The 25,022-nt window shown below is 39.7% G+C and overlaps 1 protein-coding gene across 4 annotated transcripts in view; it reads right to left on the bottom strand.

The window, feature by feature from the left end:
• Positions 1–25,022, bottom strand: part of znf609b (zinc finger protein 609b) — an 81,929-nt gene that overhangs the window by 38,559 nt on the left and 18,348 nt on the right. For 3 of the 4 annotated variants that reach the window (XM_085274717.1, XM_085274707.1, XM_085274725.1), the window contains exon 2: positions 17,019–17,905. In XM_085274717.1, the coding sequence (XP_085130843.1) occupies positions 17,019–17,777 (759 nt within the window). In that variant the 5' untranslated portion in view covers positions 17,778–17,905. The remainder of the gene's footprint in view (positions 1–17,018; positions 17,906–25,022) is intronic. The other variant, XM_085274734.1, reaches the window with a different exon arrangement.

Genomic DNA, 25,022 nt, shown 5'->3' with positions numbered 1-25,022 from the left:
CCTTCACCCTGGCCAAAAAGGCTAAAATGACCAAAGAAAAAGAGGGAAACAGCTAAACATGAGAGGTTTTTGGACAAAGTTTGTGTTTTTTCCATTGTTTAAGCACTGCTTCCAGCCAATAGTGATACCATATATGCCCCATAGCTGCAGAAAAGGCTAACATTGTTATCTTTTTACAAAAACCAGCTGAACATGAGAGGTTTTTGGACCAATTTTGTGTTCTCCATTCTTTAAGCACCGGTTTGAGCACCGGCACAGTTTCAAAAGTACCGATTTGGCACCGGTATCGGATAAAACCTAAACGATACCCATCCCTAATCACTTTCAACATGTAGTCTGACCTGCATGAAGCATAGCTAAGATACGGCTGTGCACATCTCTTTACAAGTTGCTCAACTCACTACAAGATGATTGTTTTGAAGAACTGCAAGGATATTCTAAAGATAAAGAAGGCACCACTCCCCAGTTAATTCTGACTAAAGCTGGACTTAATAGATAAAGTCTGGGATGTGATGCACCCTGTGTCGGAAAAGGGTTTGGATTCTAATCTAAATGAGTAATTTAATAAAAATCAGAAAACTTTACTTTTTCCTACATATGTCAGCCAAAGGACACCAGGCAAAGTGCTGTTTTTTATGCTATATTTGGCCTTTATAAGCTTTTCAAGTATTTCTAATGTAGTTTGAATCTTTGATGCTTAATATTTCATGGTCAACACCAGAGAGAGATGAGATCGAAATTAATAATTAAACAAAAGTACATATTTAAAATTCTTCAAAAAGAAAAAACCCTCCACTGACGAGTCACTGATGGTTTTTCCATGCCAACTTTGGACCTCGTCAAAGAACAGTAAAACTCTGCAGCCAACAACTGTAGAACTAATACACTGTATATACACTGGTCTGCAAAATGACATGGATACACTGAGGTAACAGATTTGGAATTCATCTAAATTAGACCATGAAACACACCAGCTCATGTAGTCTAATGGTCATGCACAGCTTGTACAAAGTCAGTCAATTCAGACATTATATTTTTTGTATATTAAAAGCCGCATTCAGCACAAAACAAACTCCCAGGACTTTTACAAAAAAAATGTAGCTACTAAAAAAAAGAACAACATTAATTGTGAAAGACAACATAAATAACTGGATTTAACATCAAAATCTGTCACTCTTCAAGGATACATGAGGCTAATGGACAGGACTGAATGTAATTAGACTTCCAGATGGACAAAACATAATTGAATGTGCGAGTCAAGGACTATACAACTCCCCAGCCTCCACAACAATCAGGAGCTCATTTCCATATTAACTTTACCTTTATTGATCCGATCACACATTCTCTTTTCTTGCTACCACACCAACAAACTTAAACCTTTTAAGGACCTTTTAAGATTGTGCGGTGTAGAAGAAATGCACTTAGAATTGTTTAACTGTCGTATAAATTGTGCTTATTTAGACAGCTGTCCATTTGGTGCCATGGAAAAATATGGAGTAGAATAATAATACATTTTTAACACAAGAAGCCCTGAATGGCTCACGAACTCTGTGTCTCAATAAAGCACCATTTGATAAATGGAGAAACCAGCTAAATGTCTTTCTGGCTTGATTTATGGCATCCTAATATGCAACAAGGAGGACTACAGATGAGGTCAAAAAATACCCCATGTATAAAGAGATTTTACATTTAATCATTGTTTTATTAGAAGTGAAACAACTGACACTGAAAACAACATTAATTATAAAAAAGGATCACCCACACAGATGGATCATCGCCTAAATCTGTAGCTTGATTAGCTTTCTAATAACTTGCAGCTCATTAACAAAGCTGTCATAAGACTGTTTTTTCCCCCAGCAGGCTGGTGTTTTCACTTTTAAAAACTTACTGTACAGTAGCTGTTCAGCATCAAACAGAAGACAGAAAGCTACAGGTAGAAACCATCTGGTGGATATAGTGGAGCATTTAGCAGCTAAGGAACCAGGAATTTCCCACAGGATTTGGTAGAGACCAAAAACAGACCAAAAAGAAAAAGGTTGCTGTTCTTGTATTCACCAGGTAAACAGAAATGCTTAAGATGTATGAAATTTGCAATGGTTTGCCAATGTGCTCACCAAATCCTCTAAGAAAAAACACAAAAAGGAGCAGGGTAGTTGAGAGCACTGTGCCACAGCACAAATATGTCAAAAGAAGCTGTAAGATGATATAAACATGGCTTCCCAGAATGCATTGAAACTGGTATAGTGGAAAAGCGATGGCTCCATTGCATTCAGATTAGGGCTGCACGATTAATCGTTAGAAAATCGCGATCTCGATTCATACTTATGTGCGATCTCATTTCCAAATGACAACGATTTAAAAAAAAAAAAAAAAAAAAGAGAGAGAGAGAGAAAAGACGACGACGATTGTACCGCATTTTGATCCGGGACGTAATCTGCATGAAAACAAGCGCTCACTCTTCCTGCTCAACAAATGACAAGGGCGGAGCCTTATACCACGTGATACAGAAGCTGTGCCGTGTGATGCTAAAATTAGCAGGGAAAAAACAACGGAGAACACGTCAGGGATGACGAGAAAGTGACAGGAGAAAATCCGTCCCGGTCAACCACCCAAACATCAATAACGGGAACCTTATACAGCGCTTCCCTATACCCGTCGAACTCCCGCAGGCACAAAGAAATTACGGAGGCTATCACTTATCACCTGACCAAAGATATCATCAACACTGTGCAAAACGAGGGATTTAGGAAAATGATCAACACCCTAGACAAACGCTACACAGTGCCGTCCCGCAACTATTTTTCTATTGTTGCACTACCTGCTCTATACACGCAGTGTGAGCAACGGTGGAGACGGAATTTCAAGCAGTACAACATTTTGCGGCAACAACAAAACGTGAGACATTTGTTGTTTTTATGTTCATTTATTGTTTTTATGTTCAGTCTCAACTGTTATGAAGTTGATGTGCAGCTAATAAGTGCAATAAATATTTATACTGGAAAAGAGAATCGTGATCTCAATTCTAAGCAAAAAAAAAATCGTGATTCTCATTTTATGCAAAATCGTGCAGCCCTAATTCAGATCCCTATTAATATAGGATCTTGTGAGATCTACAAATTAACAAGACATCTTTACTGTGACCTGTTTTCAAGTGACAAGCAAAGTCTATGTTTTCCTCCTCAAATGTTTCCTCCTCAAATGGTGCAACACTAATCTAAAAGGAAGCTGTTTGCAAGAAAGACAATGTGACTTGATCGATCAAGTATTCAGTGAATCTCAACGATGCAACATTTCATCATGCAGCTCAGTTGTGTAAAAAGTACAGTTTAGTAGTCTGCATGTGCACATATCTGATTAACTGCCAAATGACACAGCATTTCATTGCTGAAAAATGGTTGCATCAGATTAAAGTTGTGTTTTGCCTGATGACATTACATTTGTTGTTACATGGTGGAACCGCCACGGTTTCCAGCAAAACAAATAAGGGTTTCGAGCACGCAGGGCAGTTGTGGAGGCTGCATGTTTTCCCTTGCGTCCGACTGCGTTTTTTCCAGGTGGTTCTTGTTTCCTCCTTGTCCACACACATTCCTTTTTTGTGTTTTGGGGACAATAAAATGCCTTTCTGTATAAATGAGTGTGCTGACCCCGGGCAGAATAAGGCTTTCCTGTGTATCAGCCAATGGTAAGATTCCTAAAAGTTCATTGTTTATGGTGGGTGAATTATTTCCAGACGTACCGCGCCACCAGTATCACAGTCTTACCTGTGACTCAAGTATAAATATATTATATGAATGAAACAGACTGCTAACCAAACAGATGTGGAATAAGGATGGGAGAAGAGCACGGCAAGATAGGATGAACAACGTTTTGACAGGGGACCCTTTCTCTTCCTACAAAAGATAATGCAATTCTTCTGTATTCAAGGACACTGATGCAGTCTCTAGTGAGCGTATCAGCATTCATAAGAGGACTCTGCTGTGGCAGGGGTGACTTTGATGCATGTGGTACTCTTGTTTAAGGAAAGGAAACAGCATGAGAAAATCAAACCATCATACACTGGAGACTATAAAAGCCACTGGCACACAGCCAGTCGTTGGAGAGAGGCATAACCAGAGGACAACCTACATTTATCACTGATGGCATTTAAGGTTTTTAATATAGTAAATCATGGACATTCAAGTAATTTATAAGACAAAGGTTGCCGAAGTCTGGAATGCAGGTGCACAAAATTGAGAAGACTTTCTGGAGAAAGAATGCGAATGCAAGAGTAAACTTGCAGAAAATATTAAAAAGGTATAAAGTGCCAAATGTAATATTTATTTAAACTTCAGTCTATAAATTCTTTTTAAATAGTCCCCCATCCAGTAAAGCCAGACTTTGTCACTATAACTCTTGTATAACACTAAATATTCCCTGAGGTGAACATGTACTTTTGAGTCACTTGTAACTTACAGCTGCTTTTAAATGGTTACAACTTTATTAGAACTTTTAAAATATATATATACTATATAGTGTTATTTTAATGGCCTTGCCCCTTCCTCTGGCCCTTCTGCCAGCTACATAAATTTAAAATGTCACACAAACAGTGACTGACAATTTGATGCCAAAGTCAAATAGTTACATGCCATCAAGGTTGGATGGACTTGGCAGCAAAGCAAGACTACAGTTAGGGCAGGAGAACAGTACAACCCAGCCGTGTTTGCACAATTAATGCACATATAGTTTGTTTGTTTATGGCTCTCTCTTAAAGAGCATTAGGCCAGGGTGAGGATTTAAGAGCTTTAGAGGTGACATAGATTAAGTTGTTGGCGTGACACCCAGGTCAGTGAGCCACAAGATACTTTACCTCATATTTAAATCTTCATGTGTTCAACACTGACATCGTACTCCTTTTGTTGCTGAACAAAAATATACTCTTCAAATTTGCCAGAACATAACGACGACTCCTGAATCAACTATACTGACAGTCTTATTTCTCCGTACAACTGAGTCTTCTACACCTATAAAGACAAGTACATGTATTTCCAGATTCTGGGAATTTTTCCACTAACAGCTAGTAACACTGAAACATTACATCATTAGTTTAGTATTTTAAAACAATGCTAAATATAAACCAGTTCCAAAATCATTTCAATATGTATGGTGCAAGGAATCTGTTAACCCCTAAATGTTTGACATTGGTCCTAAAGGACGGACGTGTTCTCCCTTTAATTTCTATCAGCAGTATAATCCCCTTTTGAAACCCTTTTTAGGGTGAATTAGAAAGGCCCAGTATTCAAAGAGATGAGTGTGGAGAAGGGGGCGGGAATAATCACAAGGGCCTAGCTGTCTGTGTGGATTAGAATGGGAAAGAAAATCCTTTCATCTCAGATCTGTACTTCCAAGCTTGGAAGCATGCACGCACGCACACTCGCACGCACAACGCACCAAACCTCCAAAGTATACTTCTCGCAGATGAAATCAAAAGACTTCTATACTGATATACAAGAAGCTGTTATTTTAAACAGACCATATTCAATTATGCTTAAAATGGGCATGACAGTCACTGGATTAGAGAAAGGCTCGTATAAAAGCTTTGCTCTCGAGGCTGACCTCTCCGTTTGGCTCTCAGGCACGACGTTGCACAGAGGAGGGCAAGCACACGATCTGACTGGCTTCTCCGATTTCTCGTGCTGAAATGTCAACTGCTGCTCTATTTTGGGCAGATAGCCTTTTGACATCCAGCAAAATGTAAGGAGACGGATAAACCGGGAGAAGCTCCTCAGTGAGAAAACAATCCAACGCCCCCAAACAACATCATCTGACAGATAGGAAAATGGATTAGCCATTATGTGTATTTGCTCACTTGTCTACCTCTGCGAGGGTTTATAACAGAATGTAAAACGACAAGCCTACGTGAGCGCAACCAGAGTTGACACTAAGAGGAGAGACTGTAACGACATAAATATCTTACACACCCAAACATAAACATTTAGTCCAATGGCATGTGTCTTGTGTCAGTGCGATAGAAAATGGCTTATTCTGACCAGAGCTGGACAGAAACAGAGTTTGAGACAATAATGCTTTATGAACAAATCGTATTAATGGCTTTATGGGGTTTATTGACAGAAATAACTGAGAATACTTCTGCGTCGCTAAATAAGACTCTGAAAAAACTGCACCCCAAAACTTAAACAGTACAAGCATGCCATACCAATCGTGCATACTTGTTTTCCCAAAAGGTTATTCAACCAGTCGAGTGGTATTTTTAGGACAATTACAGATAATCACACAATCAGTATGGAGAGCTGTGTTATGAGTCTGACTTGTCTAAACAGTAGCGAGCTTTAATATGTAAAAATAAATAAATTCCGACTGTCTCTTCTTTCCAAATCGCTTTTAATATGGGAAGAAATTACACTACTTTCTGGGTCGAGTGTATCTTCCTGACTGTGCTAGTTACTCTGTAACAGCTGGCTGTTGGTTTATGTAGTCTAACAGAAGAAGATAACCCGAAAAGAAGGGGAGCGAGGCATCATATTGTGATGATTTTAAAACACAGCAACATCAGTCTATTCAAATGGGTCGCTGCATACTTAATTCCTCTCAACTAGAACCCGACTAATATCTTAGCAGGGCTTATATAACAGCCAATATTATGCATCTGCCAATCTATTGATAATAGCATTTATGACTGTCTTTCAAGCACTTTCTGAGTATTTATGTTGCAACAACAAGCTGATCCACGCAGAGTGTAAAACAGGTCATCTGCAACTTGTTGTGACAATAAAACAATATTACTTTTAAACCTCACTGTCATGTTATCTTAGTAAGGACTCATAAATTACTATATATATATCAGGGAAACATGTTTATATTTTATGTGTTAGCCAATACACTGAACTTTTAAAATCACTAAATATCAGTATCTGTCTTATAAATCCTATATCGGTCAGAGTCGATATAAAAATCGATAAACCCTCATAAACGTTAGATTTTTCTGGATCTCATGTGTAACCACAATGTGCTATTAAACGTCTTGCCGTCGGAAAAAGTGGTTAAGTGAAAAGTTAACGGTTGCATGGGCAATCTGAACTTCTGAGACATGGCAACAAGGGGATGATGCAATGTGGTGAAGAATTTCACAGCAGAAAACGTGAACCCCCTGCACTCGTTTCGTTTAACAAACTGCCTGCAAACAATCCCTTTAAGAGAGTAAAGGGGAGGGGGAGGGGGGGTGGCAAGAAGCAAGTAATCCTCTCTATAAACACTCCTGCTCAAACATTGCCTTGCTGTTAACTTCCTCTTTGTCACACTAAAAACGTTCCACAAGCAGCTAATCTCCTGTACTACTTTCTCATCAAATGTGCTTCATGGTCAAACCTGTTTCGCTATTGATAATCATTTTAACGAGCTTCACCAAATATGAGGGGCGGACGACAATAGAACAATGACTTGAAGGTGAAAATTCTTTTCACGTGGTCAAAACAATAGAGGCTGCAGAGAAACAAAGCCTTCTGAAACAAATGAGAAATCCCCAAACATAGTCTGCAAACTCTTCCACAAACACAGCGAGTCGGTACAAACTTGCGAGCCACCTTTTTCCTCATTGGGAGAAAATTCCTGTCGAGGGAAGATGGGGCGGCGGTGGTGGGGGAGCCACGTCTGCTCCTCCCCACTGTGTGGGTTTTGTTCTGCTAATCAGACCACATGCCTCAAGGATTCAGGAATCCGAGAACTCTCAGCCAGTTCCTCTCATTCCACATACAGCCGCAGCAGCCTGTGACAAAGTATTCAGTGAGCTGTGGAGTTAAAGACTCTATCCATTCATAACACCGTTCAGCCCCCCCTCCCTCCCCCCTCTGCTAATCTCAGGCAGTTCTTCAACCCCACCACCACCAACGCCTCCTCCTCTTACCCCTCATATGCCCTCTTCACCACAGCAGAGCCCTTTTTTTATCTGTCTACATACTGCACGCTTGGGTCTGAATAGGTTCATGGTTTATTATTAGACCATGGCACCACAGCTCACCCCTCGACATTTTAATAGAGAAACCCAGAACTGAGTATACACCGAGTCGGTGCAATGAAACTTTTTGCCTCCTCTTTGCCTGCTTGTGTTCCCCCCCCCAATTCTTATTTTGGTTTATTTCCTCTCTGTTCTCCCCTCCTGGGCTCTCTCTTGCTACTCACGCATTGAGAGGCGAAATGAGGCACGCTGGAAATTTGCAGGCCGACAATGGAAGACAGCTGCTCTTGCTGCATAAGTCTTTCATGAGCTGAATTAGTTGTACAAGCCTTAGCTACCCATCCCCCCCTCCCCCAACACACACACACACACACACACACACACACACACACACACACACACACACACACACACACACACACACACACACACTTCCCTCACAGCAAGCTGATCCAGACACAGCACAACACACCTCTTAGAAAGCTTAGGGAAGAGAAAGACAGGGAAAGAAGAGACAAAGCGTGATAGGGGCTTTGTTTGACACATCTGTGATTGCTTTTTGCTGAAGTACTCCTCACATGTTTCATCTCCCTGTGGCAAACATTCACATTAATTCTTAATGAAGTTTTTAAGGTTGTGTTGCACTGTGTCAGAGAGAAAGAGTTCTCTTTTTAAACAAACAAAATAAAAAACAAACAAACAGAACCTTTTTTCCCCCAATTAACCTGATGCTAAATACATTTACCCAAACTAAAGCTAAAGCTCTTTTCGCCTGCACACACTGTAACAATCTCCTGGTCAGAAATGTACAGAAAGTACATTTTTGTCTATCCAGACTATCCACTGCTCCCTGCACTTGTATACCTTACTATAATTCCTTTGGGACAGGTATCTATAAATCTCCTGGTTCAACACGACCATACAAATGACCCAAACAGAGCACTTTGCAGACAGAAAAAGAACCTGAAAAAACCTGATGAAAACCTGCCGGTGTGGCTCATTTTTAAAGAATCTGATCTACAAAGAACAACCACGACTCTTTCAAAGTCTTCTTTACTCCTGATTGCGCTTACGGTAAAGTCAGTCTTTCCCCATCCTGAATATCAAAAGTGACAACAAATCCCAACAGCGTTCAGTAAGCACACAGATGGGACACAAATCAAACTCAACACTCACTAAGGTCAAGGTGAACACAGACTGTTTTTGTGAATTGGAAAAGACTTTCCAGTATCAAATATTTCCAAACAGAAAGTCTGCGGTCCCTCTCGACAAGGATTTCCTGTGTAACATGACTATAAACTTTGTGGGCTACAGCATTCTTCTCCTAGCTAAATATGTGAATCAGTGGTCTGGTGTGGAAGAATCGTTTATGCATGCTGGCTTGCGCAGTGACAATTCTCTAATGCAGTCTTCTTGGGTTACAGATGATGAGCAACACATATAGCAATGTTCAGACTCAGTGATGCATAGCAGAAGTAAAACTATATCTGCTCAGACAGGCCCTACAGATGCTCATTGTGATGAAAATACGATAAAGAAACTACTCCAAGGAGGTTTTTGAGATAACACTTAAACAACTCCCAAAAAAAACAGTGTAATATATTTTAAAAATCACTCCACATAAATCATATTACACTGAGGTCCAATGTACATCATGTAAGACACTTGAAGTGATTTGGAAAGATGAAGACTTTTCAGCAGAAGGAGAAAAAAAAATACCACAAGTGCAAACAATTTGGACGCCTAAAAAGATTGAAATTGCTTGGCAGGTTTTTGGGTTCGTATCAAATGACAAGAGTGAGCCAACAATCTTGGAAGCTGTGTGGAAGTTTTGTGGCAGCTTGAGATGGAAATTTATTTTCATCTTAGTATCCGTCCTCAGTATCTACTAACAACTGCTCTAGTCTGCTAATCTCATAAGTATGCTAAAGGAAACAGTAAAATACTAGCTGTTAGGTGTAAAAGTAAATATACATTTAAAATCCTGTTGCAGTGTTTTAAGGTTAAAATATTGAATGCCTACACATCAAAAAACACATTACGTGTGTTTTGCTGTAGTTTTTTGCATTGCTGTGACTGCACTAGTCATTCTGAGATATACTAGGTTTTTAATTTTCACTGGTATGTCAGAAAAGGATCGTATACAGTAAGCCTTGAACATGTGTGGTATGCCTGGTATTCATCATAGTCTGCAGCAAAAAGGAATTTCCCCAGGACATGGATGTGAAACTATGTAAAATTAAATCTGTGGGGCTTTCAATTTCTTAAAAAACAAAAAAACAAACATTCATTCTAGTTTAAAACTTCTACAAGTTCATTATGTACTTCCTTGATTTTTTAGGCAGTCTTGTGCTTTGTTTTGCCAACAAGCTCAAAGCATTACATGTGACAATGAAGGCCGCAGCTAACGGCACACACAGAAAACAATTAATGGTCAAATGGTTTCTTCCTGTTGTAGCAAGGGACTCCCTGAGGCTGCATGCTTGAGACAGACAAAGAGAGTGAGCAGGAATCACAGCACAATGAACTAAAGCTGCTCCATACTACGACATACTGTGAAAGTTTCTGTAGACTCCAACATTACTCATATGATTGTGCTGGATGTAAAACCAGTTGTGACTACAGAGTCTGAATGTGAATTTGATTTTTTTTTTTCCAGAGCATACATTTTATATATCACTCAAATAGATGAGGAAAAACATGACCTATCATTTTACTGAGAACAAAGGCACGGTTAAGGCCGATGATTAAACAGAGTCATTTCTTTATATTTTGCTAAGCAATATATAGAAATATGTAGTGTTTGATAGTCAGTACTTGGCATGGCCACCTTTATTTATCAATACAGGCTGAACTCTCTTATTCAGCTTTGTTGTGATTTCTTTCAGGAACAGTTCTCCAGGCTTCTTGAAGGACATTCAGAGCTCTTCTTTGGATGTTGGCTGCCTTTTTGTTCTGTTCTCACACTGCTTCAGTAATGTTTTTCCATCTATACTTTAGCCCCTTTTTCACTAGTACCTAATTGGATCGACTGAGCACGGTTCACCACGGTTTTCAGGGTTTCTCATTAGGTGACAGTACCTGGTACCAGGTGCTAATATAGTACCTGCTCGGTCGGGGTTCCAAGCGATACGAGCAGGTGCTAAAATGTGATGTTGTTAGACTGCATGCCACCGATTGGCTGGTCAGTGGCGTCGCTCGCTGAGTAATGAGTTTGTCTCGTTCACGAAACTCAAAACCGCCATTTTTGAAACCCGGCAAAGAGGGAAATGAATACAAAAAACAATTTGGTGGTATTCAATTGTAATGGAAAACCATTCGATCCGAGTCAAGTGGTGGCGAGTTGTGGCAAGTCGATCCAAGAAGGTACTAATGGAAATGGGTCTTTTTAACTGCACTGGCAGTATGTTTTAGATCACTGTCATGCTGATAAATGAAGCTGTTGCTTATTAGATTCTTTCCACATGGTAGATCAAAATCTGATGGCACTATTCCATCAGCTTTGACGTGATCACTCAAGACCACTGGCTGAAACCATGACAGATGGCTGGAGATACTTCTGTGCGCCTCTCCTGACCTCCTCCCTATATAAATGGCAATTTGAACTCATTCTGGATTTTTTTTCCTTTTCTTATGGACATTACTTTCAGACACTCTTCATCTGCAGCAGATAATGTTTTTTTTTTTTTAGGTCTGCCTCTGCCCGTCCCCCATCCAGTTTCCTCATATTTTTAAGATGAAATTGCACGCCATGTTGAGATATGCCAAGTTTCTGGCTAGCTGCTTCCTGCTTTCTTTACTGTAACTGCTTTACAAACATAGACTGAACCCATAAACGTCTTGAGACACTACCCAACTGAGATCATGCAGTCAATGTAGAAATTAAACCATCTTTAACCTGCCACTTCCCTAGTTCAAAGTCTGTGATGTCTTAGAGCACCCGAGTGAGAACGTCGCAGGTAATTGTCTGGTAAATTCACAGTGGGTGGGTGTCCTGTCTCCTCCGGCTTTAAACAAGCAACTCCCTTGCCTAAACTAAACAGTATTTCCAGTAATAAGGGCACAAATAAAGCAGACCATCTCCTATTATATGCTACATGCTAGTAAAGACTGTGGACAATTCCCTGACCCAATTCTCCCAAAATTCTCTGTAGTTCATGTGTGAAAACATCTTAAGTTGAGACAGATTAGTCAGCTGAGCAGTGCAAGGTAATAATTAGTTCACAAGATCTGTCACGTAACCACACTGTAAATCGAAGTATTTAAAGCTCCTGTAGCATTCAATCCTGCACGTGAAAACGCTTCTGAAAAAACGGGGAAAATAAAGAACAGCACGATGCACAGTTGCACTTTTTCACAGGACAGAAAAGGGAATTATTCTGTTAACAAAGGATTAATTCTCCTCATACATACACAATTGGCTTTACCAGAACATTAACGGGTAAGTTAACAGGCTCTTTTTGCAATGAGCCTGTTGGTGTAATTCGTACCCCTTCTCAAAATAAATCACAGTCCTCCTTCTGTTCCACAGCCTTTAAAATCCCTGGCACTACTCAAAAGGAATGAGTCGTAACACAAGAGCAACAGTCCATCAGGCACAGGCAAAGAGAAAGAACTCTGCCTTTCTTCTCATGATATCCCTGAACTCACCGAGCTGGACATCAACAGGAATGCAGAGCTGTATTCAGGGCTCTTTCATTCAAGTGCAGTCTTTCCCTTTTCTGCCCACGTTTCAAAGTAGCATTGCCTATGTAATTTTCCATGAGAGCTGCTCCATTTATCAAGGTCGGTGGCACATCGAGGAAGCTGACGAATGCCTCACTCCTCTAGGTTTGTATAATGAGAGGTGGGAGAGTGAGACACACTCAGAGGTAGTTAGCGCTTGTACAAAGGAAGTAGACAAAGAGAAGGCTTTGGGGACCTTTAACTTAGGACATAGGCAATGAAGCCAAGCTATTACACCTCTGCCATGGAGAACAAGATTACTAGTGAGACAGATACTGATTAATGCTTGGATAAGCCATACAAGATCTTTTAAACTAGATCTTTCAGACAAGCTGTAACTAGGCTGACAAATATCCAAATTTGCTTCCTAAGAATCTGCTCTATGGTTAAACTCTACATAATATACACATTCAAGCATAACATTTATATACAAAAAGCATTCAGACTTTGATACAAATGCCATATTACCCTGTAAAGCTTCTGGATGTGATTAGGTAAAAAGGGAAGGCATTAAATAACAGTGTGCAGAAGGCGGATAAGCAAGTACTTGTGATGACTAAGGGGAGTTGTGAGTCAGTTCAGTGGTCGTTTTTCACATATTCCCCCCCCCATCAGATTTAGTATCAATTTCACAGGCAGTAAAACAAATGTCGTCAGTGGACGCTGAAAGCTGGTGAAATTGGCTTGTGTACGATGAAAAAACAAAAACAGCATCCAAAATTCACTCAAGTCCGTAAATATTTGGACAGTTGACACTATTTCCAATTTTGCCTCTGTGCACCACCACAGTGGATTTGAAATGAAGCAATCAAGATGTGATTTATGGAATTATGGACAAACCAATGTGATTATAAATCTAAGCACTGTTTTTAATACTTCTCAGTGACTGCCAAAAAACGTTTTGCCAGACATTTACAGAATCCAGCTTCACTCGCTGCTTGTTTCTACAACTTCCTGCCTTTGGTTTAGTCTTCAGTTAGTGAAAACCATGCTTATCTGGGCTGAGGTCTGGGGACTGGAGCAGCCATTTAATATCATTCAGTTTCTCTGCCAAAGAAGCTCTCAGGTTGCGTTGGCTGTTATGTTTCAGGTCATTATCCATCTGTACAGTTAAGTGCCGTCCTATTAGTTTCCATTAGCTGCTATATTTGCCCATGCTATAATACGTTATTCACCATATTTGAGAGAGGATGTACGCTTCGGATCCTGGGCTATTACGAGTCATTTTGTGGCAAAGGTCAGGTCTAATCAGGTCTTTCAGTTCCTGGGTGTTACAAATGGTTTCTATGCTGTGGTAAACCTTTTTTACTTGCATTTGCGTGCAGGATTTTGTGTAGATGACCTGTACCATGCGTTTCAATTACATGGGGAAAAAAATGGAGCAGGATGCGCTATGAGAAGAAGAAAAATCAGCACACGCGTTGCAACGCTCTGGGCAATGTTTGCTGGGGTATTTGGCATTCTGGCATCTGCGTGGATACTTTTTCACAGGTACCACCAACACAAAAGTTACTGCACACGAACCACACATCTCTGAGGTACTTGATCAACAGTTATGTTTACTGAAAGCCAGTAAGGAGAAAAGATTTCAAAACCAACTCTATGTCTACATAAGGATTGATTATGAGCCATGAAAATGAGAAAGGCATAATTGTCTACACTAACAGAATAAAAACTAATGCACAATATAATGTTCAAGCTTGATCTCCTAGTGCTAATCAATACTTGTGGTGTTTACACTACATACAATGGAAAGGAATGCACTAGCATTTATCTAGCACTTTTCTAATCTTCCCACTCAAAGTGCTTTAGACTAAAATTTAATTATACATTTATACACAGCTTTCTTCTTTATATTTTAAGCACTTTATTTATCTCGCATACACGGTAATGAATGCCTTTGGATTTTAGGTAGACTGCCCAAAGGAAATCCATGTAGGTACAGGAAGACCTCTGTTATTAGACCTCTCTCTGCATTGAATCATACCTGTTATTAATCTCTGTCTCTCTTCCACAGCATGTCTTTTGTCCTGTATTCCTTCTCTAACCCCAACTGATCGCGCAGCTGGCCCCGCCCCTCTCTGAGCCTGATTCTGCCAGAGGTTTCTTCCCGTTAAAAGGGAGTTTTTCCTTCTCACTGTCGCCAAAGTGCTTGCTCATAGGGGGTCACATGATTGCTGGGGTTTTCACTATATGTATTACTGTAGGGTCTACCATACAATATAAAGCACCTTGAGGCGACTGTTGTTGTGATTTGGCGCTGTATAAATAAAACTGAATTGAATAGAACACGCAAGCTCTGCAGGAATCAGGAACTTCCTTGCTGTGCAGAACACTGATAATCATTGCACCATCATGCCGCCCATGGCAACATTTCTACTGCCAAACAGACCTATCGCAACTGTCGAGGTCTGCATCACTGCGACATGTACATTTAACGCAAAGCTGTAAATCAGGCATTAGGAACAGATGGTGTCCCTAATGAGTTGACCAGTGAGTGCAAACTTGAGCTATTTAACAAAAGGAAATCAATAAAATAAATACATTTAAAAAAAATATTTAAAAAGCGAATAAAATATTCCTTGAAGTGGTCCTTACTTACATGTAACAAACAGCAGGTTGTAGCCTACTTCAAATGTGTTTGAACTAGTAATCACTAATGGTTATTTTACAGTTATTATATTAGCTGTGCTATTCACACATCAATCCAAAACAACTTTGTATTAAGAGAGCTAGCAGGTTAAAGGCTGGCTAATTTCCAGTCAGGCGGCGTCACACATTTGTGTCTCTATCGGTTAAGTCCTAGAAAAGCTCGGGGCTGAAGAGCAGGGCTGAAAGCAGCTTTTGTTTGATTTTATTCTTTGAGGTAAATGCACTTTTGATGTGTGTGGTTTTTAAAAACACATCCATTAAACATTGGACACCAAATGAAACAGCTCTTCAAGCCAAAACTGATGAATGCAGCAACGCAATCACATCCCTTTCTTTCCTCCACCATCACACTTTCAAGGATACATTTAATCAAGATCGATATTTAAAAGCAGTTGTGACCCCTCTCCTTTATTCAGCGCAGTGAACCAATTCACGAAACCTTTTCATTCGAAATACATCGCAATTACAGAATTCACATTGAAATTTCCTTTCGCGGCACTCGACAGCTCTACAGCTTGTGCTCATGTCTGGGTGTCCTGGATTTAAGGAATCAAACAGGCTTCCTTACAGCCCATCCCCCATGCCACTTTCAGAGCAGCAGGAAAAACGATGAAGGCGTGCTTTGCACCAGCTCCCTCCCCCACACACTGCTCCACCAGGCATTGCTGGGGCTTGTGGGATTAAGAATGGAACACGATGACAGACAAAAACAGTCCTCAGCACCTCCCTGCTCTGCTGTCTTTTATACTGCAAGAGCATGAAAAGGCTGCTATGAGGCATACAATAGAGACAGTGATAGATCAACTCTATGAGTGAACAAGATAAGTGTGGGTGAATAGCTACACGGATCTTTATATTGTTCCTGTATGACAATGTCAGCGTTGAAATTGTGCGAATAATAAAAAAACGAAGAAGAAATTTTGACATTTACTTCACTTCACAGGGATTATGTTATGGTTTTGCGTGACAGTGTGCATTACATTTTAGTCAGCCACTGGTACTTTACTGGCTCATGTGAAGCACATAATACCTTTGATTTCAACTGAGGCTTGTTGGCATTTATTTTTAACATGGAATAACCATTTAAAATAAGCAGGCAATTATCAATCCTGCTTTCAAGAACAGGGGGGAAAAAAACACTGCTGTGTGGGCCATTTCCTGTAGCTGGACTCAGCATCTTATACATCAAGGGTACCCTTTCTCATCGCATGGTAATAAAAGAGAAATCAGCAGTTGGTCTTTTCTTCTGCATCACATGTCAGACTGCTTTGGGGAATGTACATTTCCAAGCCTGCAGAAAGCAACAGGCCCTTATGAGCACAATTTCCAGAAGTCTACAGTATTAAGCACTACTGTTTTTATTTCTCTATGATAAATAAAGCCAGTGCTGTTTCAAAGATACTTTTCACCTTATAAACAAGGCGAGCATTCTTCTTGCCAACACAGATTTCGATAGAAATAGAAAATATTGTCAAATTTAGCAGGCTTTAGTTAGGATAAAAAAAAACATGTATGCCAATATGTTTGTTTTTTCTAGGAGACTAATGAATAAAAACAACTTATTTAATGTCAAAGGTACATTTCGCTAAAACGAGAAATTAAAAAATTCTTTTCACAAGGACAAATATAACCCAATCCAGTGATGCCAAACAGATATGTGCAAAGTTAAAACCAAAAATAAAGGAAAACGTACCTTTTCATTTTTTACCTTCTTTAACGTCTTGCATTCTCCATTACCATTCTCCACCTCCTCTGGTTCAGTTTTTGTAGTCAGTGCTGGTACTATCCCAACAGGTTCAAGTGCAATATTCCCCATTTGATTGGCATCTGCCAAGTCTGCTGATTGCGTGTTCTCAAAGGATGCGTTACGACTATTTCCCAAAGCAACCTGGGCTTGAGAGACAACGTCCTTCTCTGTGACACCTATTGCAACGACAGGGGCGCCATCTGTTTTGTCCTTCTTGCTTTTCCCACTAGCCCCGTCTTTCTCTTTTTTACCGCCGAGAACACCTCTGGAGGCTTTTCCCACTTTTTCCATGTTCTTCCCAGAGGTGGAATTGTTGCCAGCAGCTGCTGCACTTGCTGCTGTGCCTGTTGGCTCCCCTTGAGTCCGCCCTGTAGTTTCTTTTTTACCCCCATCTCCAGCTGAAGCTTTGTTATTATTGTCTTTAGAGTTCTTACTGCGCTTGTATTTGGATTTACTTTCCTTGCCTTGAGAGCCAGACACTGGACTAACAAACCTGATGTTGTCAGGCAATGCCGCAACTGCACTTGGTGGTGCCGCCATACCGTCCTTGGTGCCAGACATCTCAAGTTTGTCCTTCTCTAAGTCAGCGTCAAGGTCAATAATCAGATTTCCAACACCGATATCCCACTCATCCCCGCTGTCGTAAGTGTCCACCGCATTAGAGTCCACACCTTTCCCGCCTGCAGTGCCACCACTTAGGGACATTTTAGTGCCAACGGCCCAGGATTGCCTCAGTGAGGTCCGACACCCTCTTAGACGGTTGGGACACAGGGGCAAGGGTTAGAGAATCCTCACGGTCTACTTGTTCCTGTCCCATTTAACCACATTTTACCCTAGAAAAAACAGAAGCAAGAAAACACATACATTAATCTCATATTTCAGACACAAAAATAACAGTGGATACAAAAAAAAAAAAAAAAAAAAAAATCGTTTGATCATGAGCCAGTAATTCTCTGATGATCACCGTGCAAACCACTATGGTAATACCCACTGGTGTGACAGCGCTGCTCGAAACCCTCTCTTCATAATCACTTCCCACAGTCGTCATGGCAACCATGGGAAATGTAGCCTAAATCCTGCCTTGACAGCCAAGGTGGCCCCACTGTTCTGAATGACTGGCTCTCTTTTCACAAGCCACTGCTGATAGTGCCACTGCTGATAAATAAGAAGTAGCTGGCCTCACACTCCCCAGCATGGTTTATGAAGCCGTGCCTTTTCAACTCAATAGTACAATGGTAATCTTGAACTAACAGAGGAGCTTAAAAGCATGAATGAACCAGTGTACGTCTCAGGAGAACACCAGTTTGTTGTATTTGCTTACACAATGTAGCCTAAAGGTCATCACTTTTATATATCTTTGGGCAAATAAATATGACATTCTTGAACAGATCTTAGCTGTATCCATTTGTGGACATACTGCAGAACAAAATGGTCAGAAAAGAATGTTTAAAAATTCTTTTCTCAAAACAGAACTCAAATCTGGGTTTGAAAAAGGTAAGATAGTTATATAAATCTTTTTGTATAAAGATACAAGTTTTTGGTTCTTGTTTTTTCCTCTGGAGTTTCAGGAAAAAAAAAAGATGTGAGCTCAATGTGAAAATCAAGCTGTTAGCGTGCTTGTTGTGAGTGGGCGACTGTGAAAAGAGGTTATTATTTACTATAAGAAACACTGAAAGTCTGCTAGGAGCTTTGTAAAGTACAACGATGTTTCCGTGTAATTAACCAATGCACAGCTTCACACAGTTTTACAGTTAGGTAGTTGTATTTTGACACTAAAGTAATAACTTGCCATTAGCTCAGTATTAGCAACAGGTATATAGGGGCTATGTATGACTACATTTATATGAAAATGGTGATTAACAATAGTGACTAAAACTAAGGTGCAGAAACACAACTTAAGGTCAGCATGAAGTTGAAGCTATGTAGTAATACTAATGTAATGAATGGAGATATGTGTAAAATAACAGAAATAAAACAATGCTAATAATAGAAGTAAATAATGATGAGTTCATACAGATTGTGTTTACATATTATAGGCTATTAAAATATCTTAGTATTGTATCACATAAAAATATATCCTCAGAGGAAGTCAAATATTCTAATCATTATAATACAATGTTGAATTTCATGCTTATGTCCCAAACATCTATTCCTGCTTAAAGTGCTCCTTTAAATTTGATGCTTATTGCTACAACTATTTACGGTCAGGTGGGTCTACAAAATGATTAGCTTTCATTTTCTGCTACATTTCATAGTAAAATTATGCTTCAGCTACATCTAATTATCTGCCAGTCAAATTAGCTTGGACCTAACCTTCTCAGAAATGTAAATGTGTCGCTGAGATGCAAACTGCAACAACTGCAGTTTGGTCGGCAGCAATATGTCGTGTAGCAAACAGATGTAAATGTTGCATGGGATGTTCTGTGAAAATTTATGTATATTGTAAATGCAAGTAGTAGTAGTAGTGGAGTAAAAATGTAAAAAGAAAATTTGATTAAAATCCAGAATAAAATTTGCTATACGGATTCAGCAAACCTTTTTCACAATCAATCAATCAATGCGTAAATGAACAACTGGTATTAAACAGTGCTTCTATAAAGGTGAGTCAAGAACTGATGAAAATCAAGGACATCATTCACAGTGTGTTACTAGAGATATCAAACTCTGCCAGTTAAAAAAAATAAATGGCAAGAAAGCATTTTACTTTTACTTTATTCATAAAACCTATAAATTTATAATGCAGACTTTTTTTAAAAACCACAAACCAATATAATTAAAATTCACATCTGAATGTTGGACTTCTACTCATGTGTATTTGGCTCATTTGAATCCTGTGGCATCCACCAAGAACTGTGACAGCACCCAAAGAGATTACATGGAGATATTAGCATATTTTCTGCCTCATTACTGCTGGTAGTACAATTAAATGAAATAAATGTTTCTATAATGGAAGAGCTCAAAGAATTATTCTTTATACCAAATTATCCAGTTATGACACATACCCACACAAGACTATATTTATAAGTTCAGTTACACCCTCCTCAGGGGGGAAAAAAATCTAAAGGATGCAGCACAGATGCTGGTGCACACTTACACCTACCAGCTCATTTTAACATGTACCCTGACTTAGCTCCATCAAGAAAAACAGTGGAAACATCACAGCTGGATCACACAATACACACATCTCGTTCTGTTAAATGATCACCCCCAGCAGTGACGGAGGTAAAACTGTTGAGCAATCATTTGATCGCTGCTTACTCCTCACAGATGGCTCCCCAAAGGAACGACCATCAGTGGCAGGTTTTGGAGGGGCGGAGTGATGCAGCTGTCCCTATATGACTGGGTAAACAGTTGTGAGGTCTAATTTGTCCAACACCTCGACAAAAGAGAGGTTGTAACTCTAGTGGCAGTTGACCCACTGTACTGCCCCTTTTGCTGGAGCTGCAGTGCAAGCCCCTTTTGAAAAAGCTGCACTGAGGAAATGTCCCAAAGAGTGGCCCATTGAGTGAAAGGCATGCAGGCTGTGTAACTTCCACAGTGCTTGCACCCCCAGCCTCCTCCCACCCCCTTTTTTTTTTTCTCTTCTCTTCACAGATCCAGTTTCATTCAGCTATCTATTCGAGGCCATGTAGGGGTGATTTAGCCTTGAGAGTGTAGAAAAAGGACAGCGGGTTGTGATTTCTGGATTATTTCATGTGGAACACAGCTAATTCAGATTTGACATAATGTGGTTTTTCTACATGTGACTGCTAGAGTATGTGTCTGTAAACAAGGCTCTGAAAATGACTACTGAGGCACCGGCCAGCCTCATTTTCCCTTTTTTTGCTTACCAAGTGTAGCAGACAGAAGCAATACAATGGAAAGGTGAAAAATAACACACAGACACAATGGGAAATATGACAAGTGACTCTATTATTACCACCTGTACCTGACAGAGAAAATATGACTGCACTATTAAGGGCTCAAATGAGGGTAATTCTCCAAAATCTGACAAAAATAGCCGGCAATGGACGTCACACATTTTAAATCAAAAGTCAGAGCAGGTAATTATTGTTTGATAGCACAGACAGCCAGATAAGGACTCAGCTAAGGTATAAATGAGACGTGCCCTTAAATTAAGCATGATTATCTCTGCTAGGAACCTTCTTACTGTATCCTACTATCACAAACCCAGAGATCCTTGAGACACATGGCAACGAAAACCCATTCATTTAGATTATTGCATCCCATGATAAACACATATTTAATAGCACTACCAGTGGGGCCCAGGGCATTGTTTGTTGCAGCTCCTGGTATAATAACAATAAAAAAAAGCTTATATAATGCTATAATGGTTTCTTTTCCTTTTTTTTATTGAGGTGCATACTTAGTCATAATGATTATTACCTCATCCTGAACTCAGTGCACCACATCTTATTAAGGACTGAAAGATGTTTCTCCAGAGTTGCTCTAAATTGTCGTGCAGGGCTGGAGGAGAGATTTGGTTTACCATATCTCACAGAGAAGAACACCTGCAAAATCTCAAATGCATTCCCTGCATAGCTGTGACTCTCTATATCAAGCACTGAATGTTTGAACAGTGAGGGATATCCAGTAGCACTTGTGCTAGGAAAATGCACCATGCGCATTAACTTCATATTTCATTCGTGTAGCTGACAAAAAACAAACAAAACTGAAAAAAACTCAGCTCCACTATCCACATCCTAAAATTGCTCATATTGCCGCTTTAATTCTCAGTTTCAAATTGTATAACAGGTGAACAAAATGCAGTGAGCATAATGACCCAAAACAAGGGAGCATCAAAATGTGTATGCATATTACTTTTACAGTATTGTGGAAACTAAAATGAATTAAGAGAAGGAATCTGAGTGATCTGGGTGTGTAACAGTGTGTTAATCTATATTACATTAGAACTCTCTCTTTTTTTCCATTGATTGAACACAATGTTTTGCTTTTCCCCTTTTACATTTAGCGTTGTTTGACTTTCACATGCTTTGGCTGCTCCATATGTTTCTGGATTGCAGTCTTCCAATTGTGCTATCGTTAATTTGATGGTTTGTAACTTCTTGCCTGCTTCTTCTATTGTGCAGCAGTAGTTCAATAACAAGATGTTTCCTTTAATGGAAAAAGTCTCCAGCAACTAGCTCCATTTAAAATGACTGCTGAACCCACTTTTAGCTGCTCAAATATAATTAAACAAATGGAAGGAATCACAATTGAGGACTGCCTTTACTCTGAAACCAACATTATTCTGAGGTTTCTTTTAACTGCCTTTATTTTGTGTGTTTTAGTTCAGGTGTCTTTTTGTATTTAATTTATCTCCAGCAGGTGAGATGCATGTTCCACTAGATTGTGATCAAGTGACTGACTTCCTATTGAAGAATATTCCACTTCATTACCTTCAAAAGCACCCGGATTGCTTACACAGTGTTTTGGGTCAGTTTCCATCTGTACTGTGAAGTAGCGTCCCATCTACTTTGCTACGTTTGGCTGAATCTAAACAGACAGTATTTTCTTTGTACACTCTGGATTATCCCACTGCTTTTGTCATCTGTCACACCATCAATAAACACCAGTGACCCAGTACCGCTGGAAGCCATGTCCAGTCTAATCTGGTCTTTCGGCTCTTGGTTTGTACCTTAAGGTAAGCCCTCTGCAGTTCTTTTTGTGAAGTCTTCCCTTTATGCTATGCTTAGATAATGATATGCCAACCTCCTGGAGAGTTGTCTTCACCTGACTGCATGCTATGAAAGCAATTTTGTTTCCTTTGCAAAGGCTCCTGTGATCATGCACCACTGTTCCCTTCATCTAATGGCCAGGTCTCTATATACTGCCAAGCCCAAGCTCTCTCTCTCTCTCTCTCTCTCTCTGAAAAAACCCCCCAAACTTTTAACTGGTCATCTTTAATGTTGTGCCTGCAGTTTGGGTTTTGCAGTTCCTTTGATTGCACAATGCTGACTCACAGAAAAATCCACAGCTGGAATAAACTACAGACCCTCTCACTGCCCAGCTGATCAAGATATAATGGAGGAATAACCGCTACCTGTGCACAAAAAAGGTTCTGAGTCAGCTAACCAACAACATTTGGCTCTTGAAAAAAAAAAAGAAGAATGGGAGCCCTCAGGTTGAGCCCTCCAGGAGCATCTTCCATGGAGGGCTCAACCCTTTTCCCCAGTCAAGTCTGTCCCGTGTTTAGCAAAGTGAAAATAAAATAAAATAAACAATAAAAGGTGAATCAAATAGACCATTATGGCAAGGCTGGGATGGTCCATTTGGTAAAGTAAATCCGTTGGGCATCTTTCTTCGCCTTTAGACAATAATTCTGATGGCAAAAGAGCAAAACGGATGGGCCACACATTGTAACTGCAGTTACATTTGAACAAAAACTGTGTCAAGGTTTACATATATTCGGAAACAGCTGACCATTCTCTGAAATAGGCAGAAATAATTTGTCCATGACAGGAAAAAAAAAGAAAAGAAAAAGAATACTGGGAAATAAGATAAACAGTAACAAGGCTCCCTTAGAATCTGTTCCTAATATTCTGCCTAGCAACACCACTGTGCTGTTTAGCTTATGGCTGAAATTGATTGTACTGTAACACAGAAGCAGAGTATAGCAAATAAACACTCATTTGCATGCTTACTTCTTCTAAATTATTATTAAACCAAACAATGGCACATAAATCCAGTGCAAAAATAATGGTAATGGTAATTGGCTGCCCCCCATATCACAGAATGTATAGGTCCACTTATTAGTGATGTCGATGCTCCTGGCTAGCTTCACATCCGAGGGAAAATCTTTGATTTGCAATAACATAATTTAGTATTGCAATGACAGTTTGCCTTGTGTAAATAAACAAATACTAATTATTCAATGCTGAATATAAAGTCCACTTCAGCATTGGCATTCTCTAATCTTTCCATATTCAAGGCTTAGCTACTGGCCGGGTATATAAAGCTATAAATATAATAAATTCTTAATATCCAGGTAGGTTCAGAAAGATCTGCCAGATCTTCATTCTAGTTTGTTCAGATGGCAATTTAGTGCACTGTGGTTGTGTAAGACTCTTTTTATTTTTTTACTCGAGGATCTTCAGACAGCAGTAACAGTAACAAATGTAACTGTTATTAACCAGAGTTAAACTTGATTTTTGACTTGACTATGCTGTCTCCACCATTTGCTGTAACGAATGTGGTAACAAACAGTAGAGAACATCAAGCACAGTTTTGTTTGTCCATTTGATCTGGGAATTGTTTAAAAAACTGTTGTCATAATAGTAGGGAAACCCAACCGTTTAACCGGATGTATTCAGCCCTGATTGGTGTGATATGTCACATATTCACATGCCTTGTTTAGATGTCTGCGGCGTGTTAAAAAAAAACCCAAATCTTATGGCTTTAACTGCTAGTAGAAGCCCAACATGACAAAAGAAGACCAACTTGAATGCTTACTTTGTCTTGTAAAATGTCATTATGGATACTTTGGGCAGAGGGGTGGAGGTGGGGGGGTTAAAACCCAACGCCTACAGATGTTCTCAGATCTTCTTAATTTCACTCAGGGCGCGCATTCACAAACTAACCTCTGTGTAATTGGATTGTGTGCTTGAGCTGATTATCAAAAAATAAACACTAGCAGCCAATCAAAGTGATGGGAATCAGGAGTCTGTGGGTCAGCCAGCATCTTGAGCAGTAAAGAGGCCAACAACAGTAACTCACAATGCTAAGCAAATGGAGGCTCACTAGACAGCTGCCTTCCATATGAGTGAAGATAAATTTTACAATCTCCCATTTCTAAAAGGTTGATTTTTTTTAATTAACTCATTCACTGCCATTGACGTCTATAGACGTCAATTACGTTTTTCAATGGGAGGGGCCAGAATACAACCTCGGGCAGCTTGTCAGTGAATTTGATTTTTTCATATATTTGTAAATAAATTGTTTTGATAAAAC

The sequence above is a fragment of the Mchenga conophoros genome, linkage group LG1 (assembly GCF_057382185.1).
Source record: "Mchenga conophoros isolate Kocher_MC1m ecotype Shallow Benthic linkage group LG1, M_conophoros_male_GT1.1, whole genome shotgun sequence".
NCBI classification, from domain to species: Eukaryota; Metazoa; Chordata; class Actinopteri; order Cichliformes; family Cichlidae; genus Mchenga; species Mchenga conophoros.
Note: the sequence above shows the minus strand (reverse complement) of the source record. Positions and strands in the feature narration are given on the sequence as shown.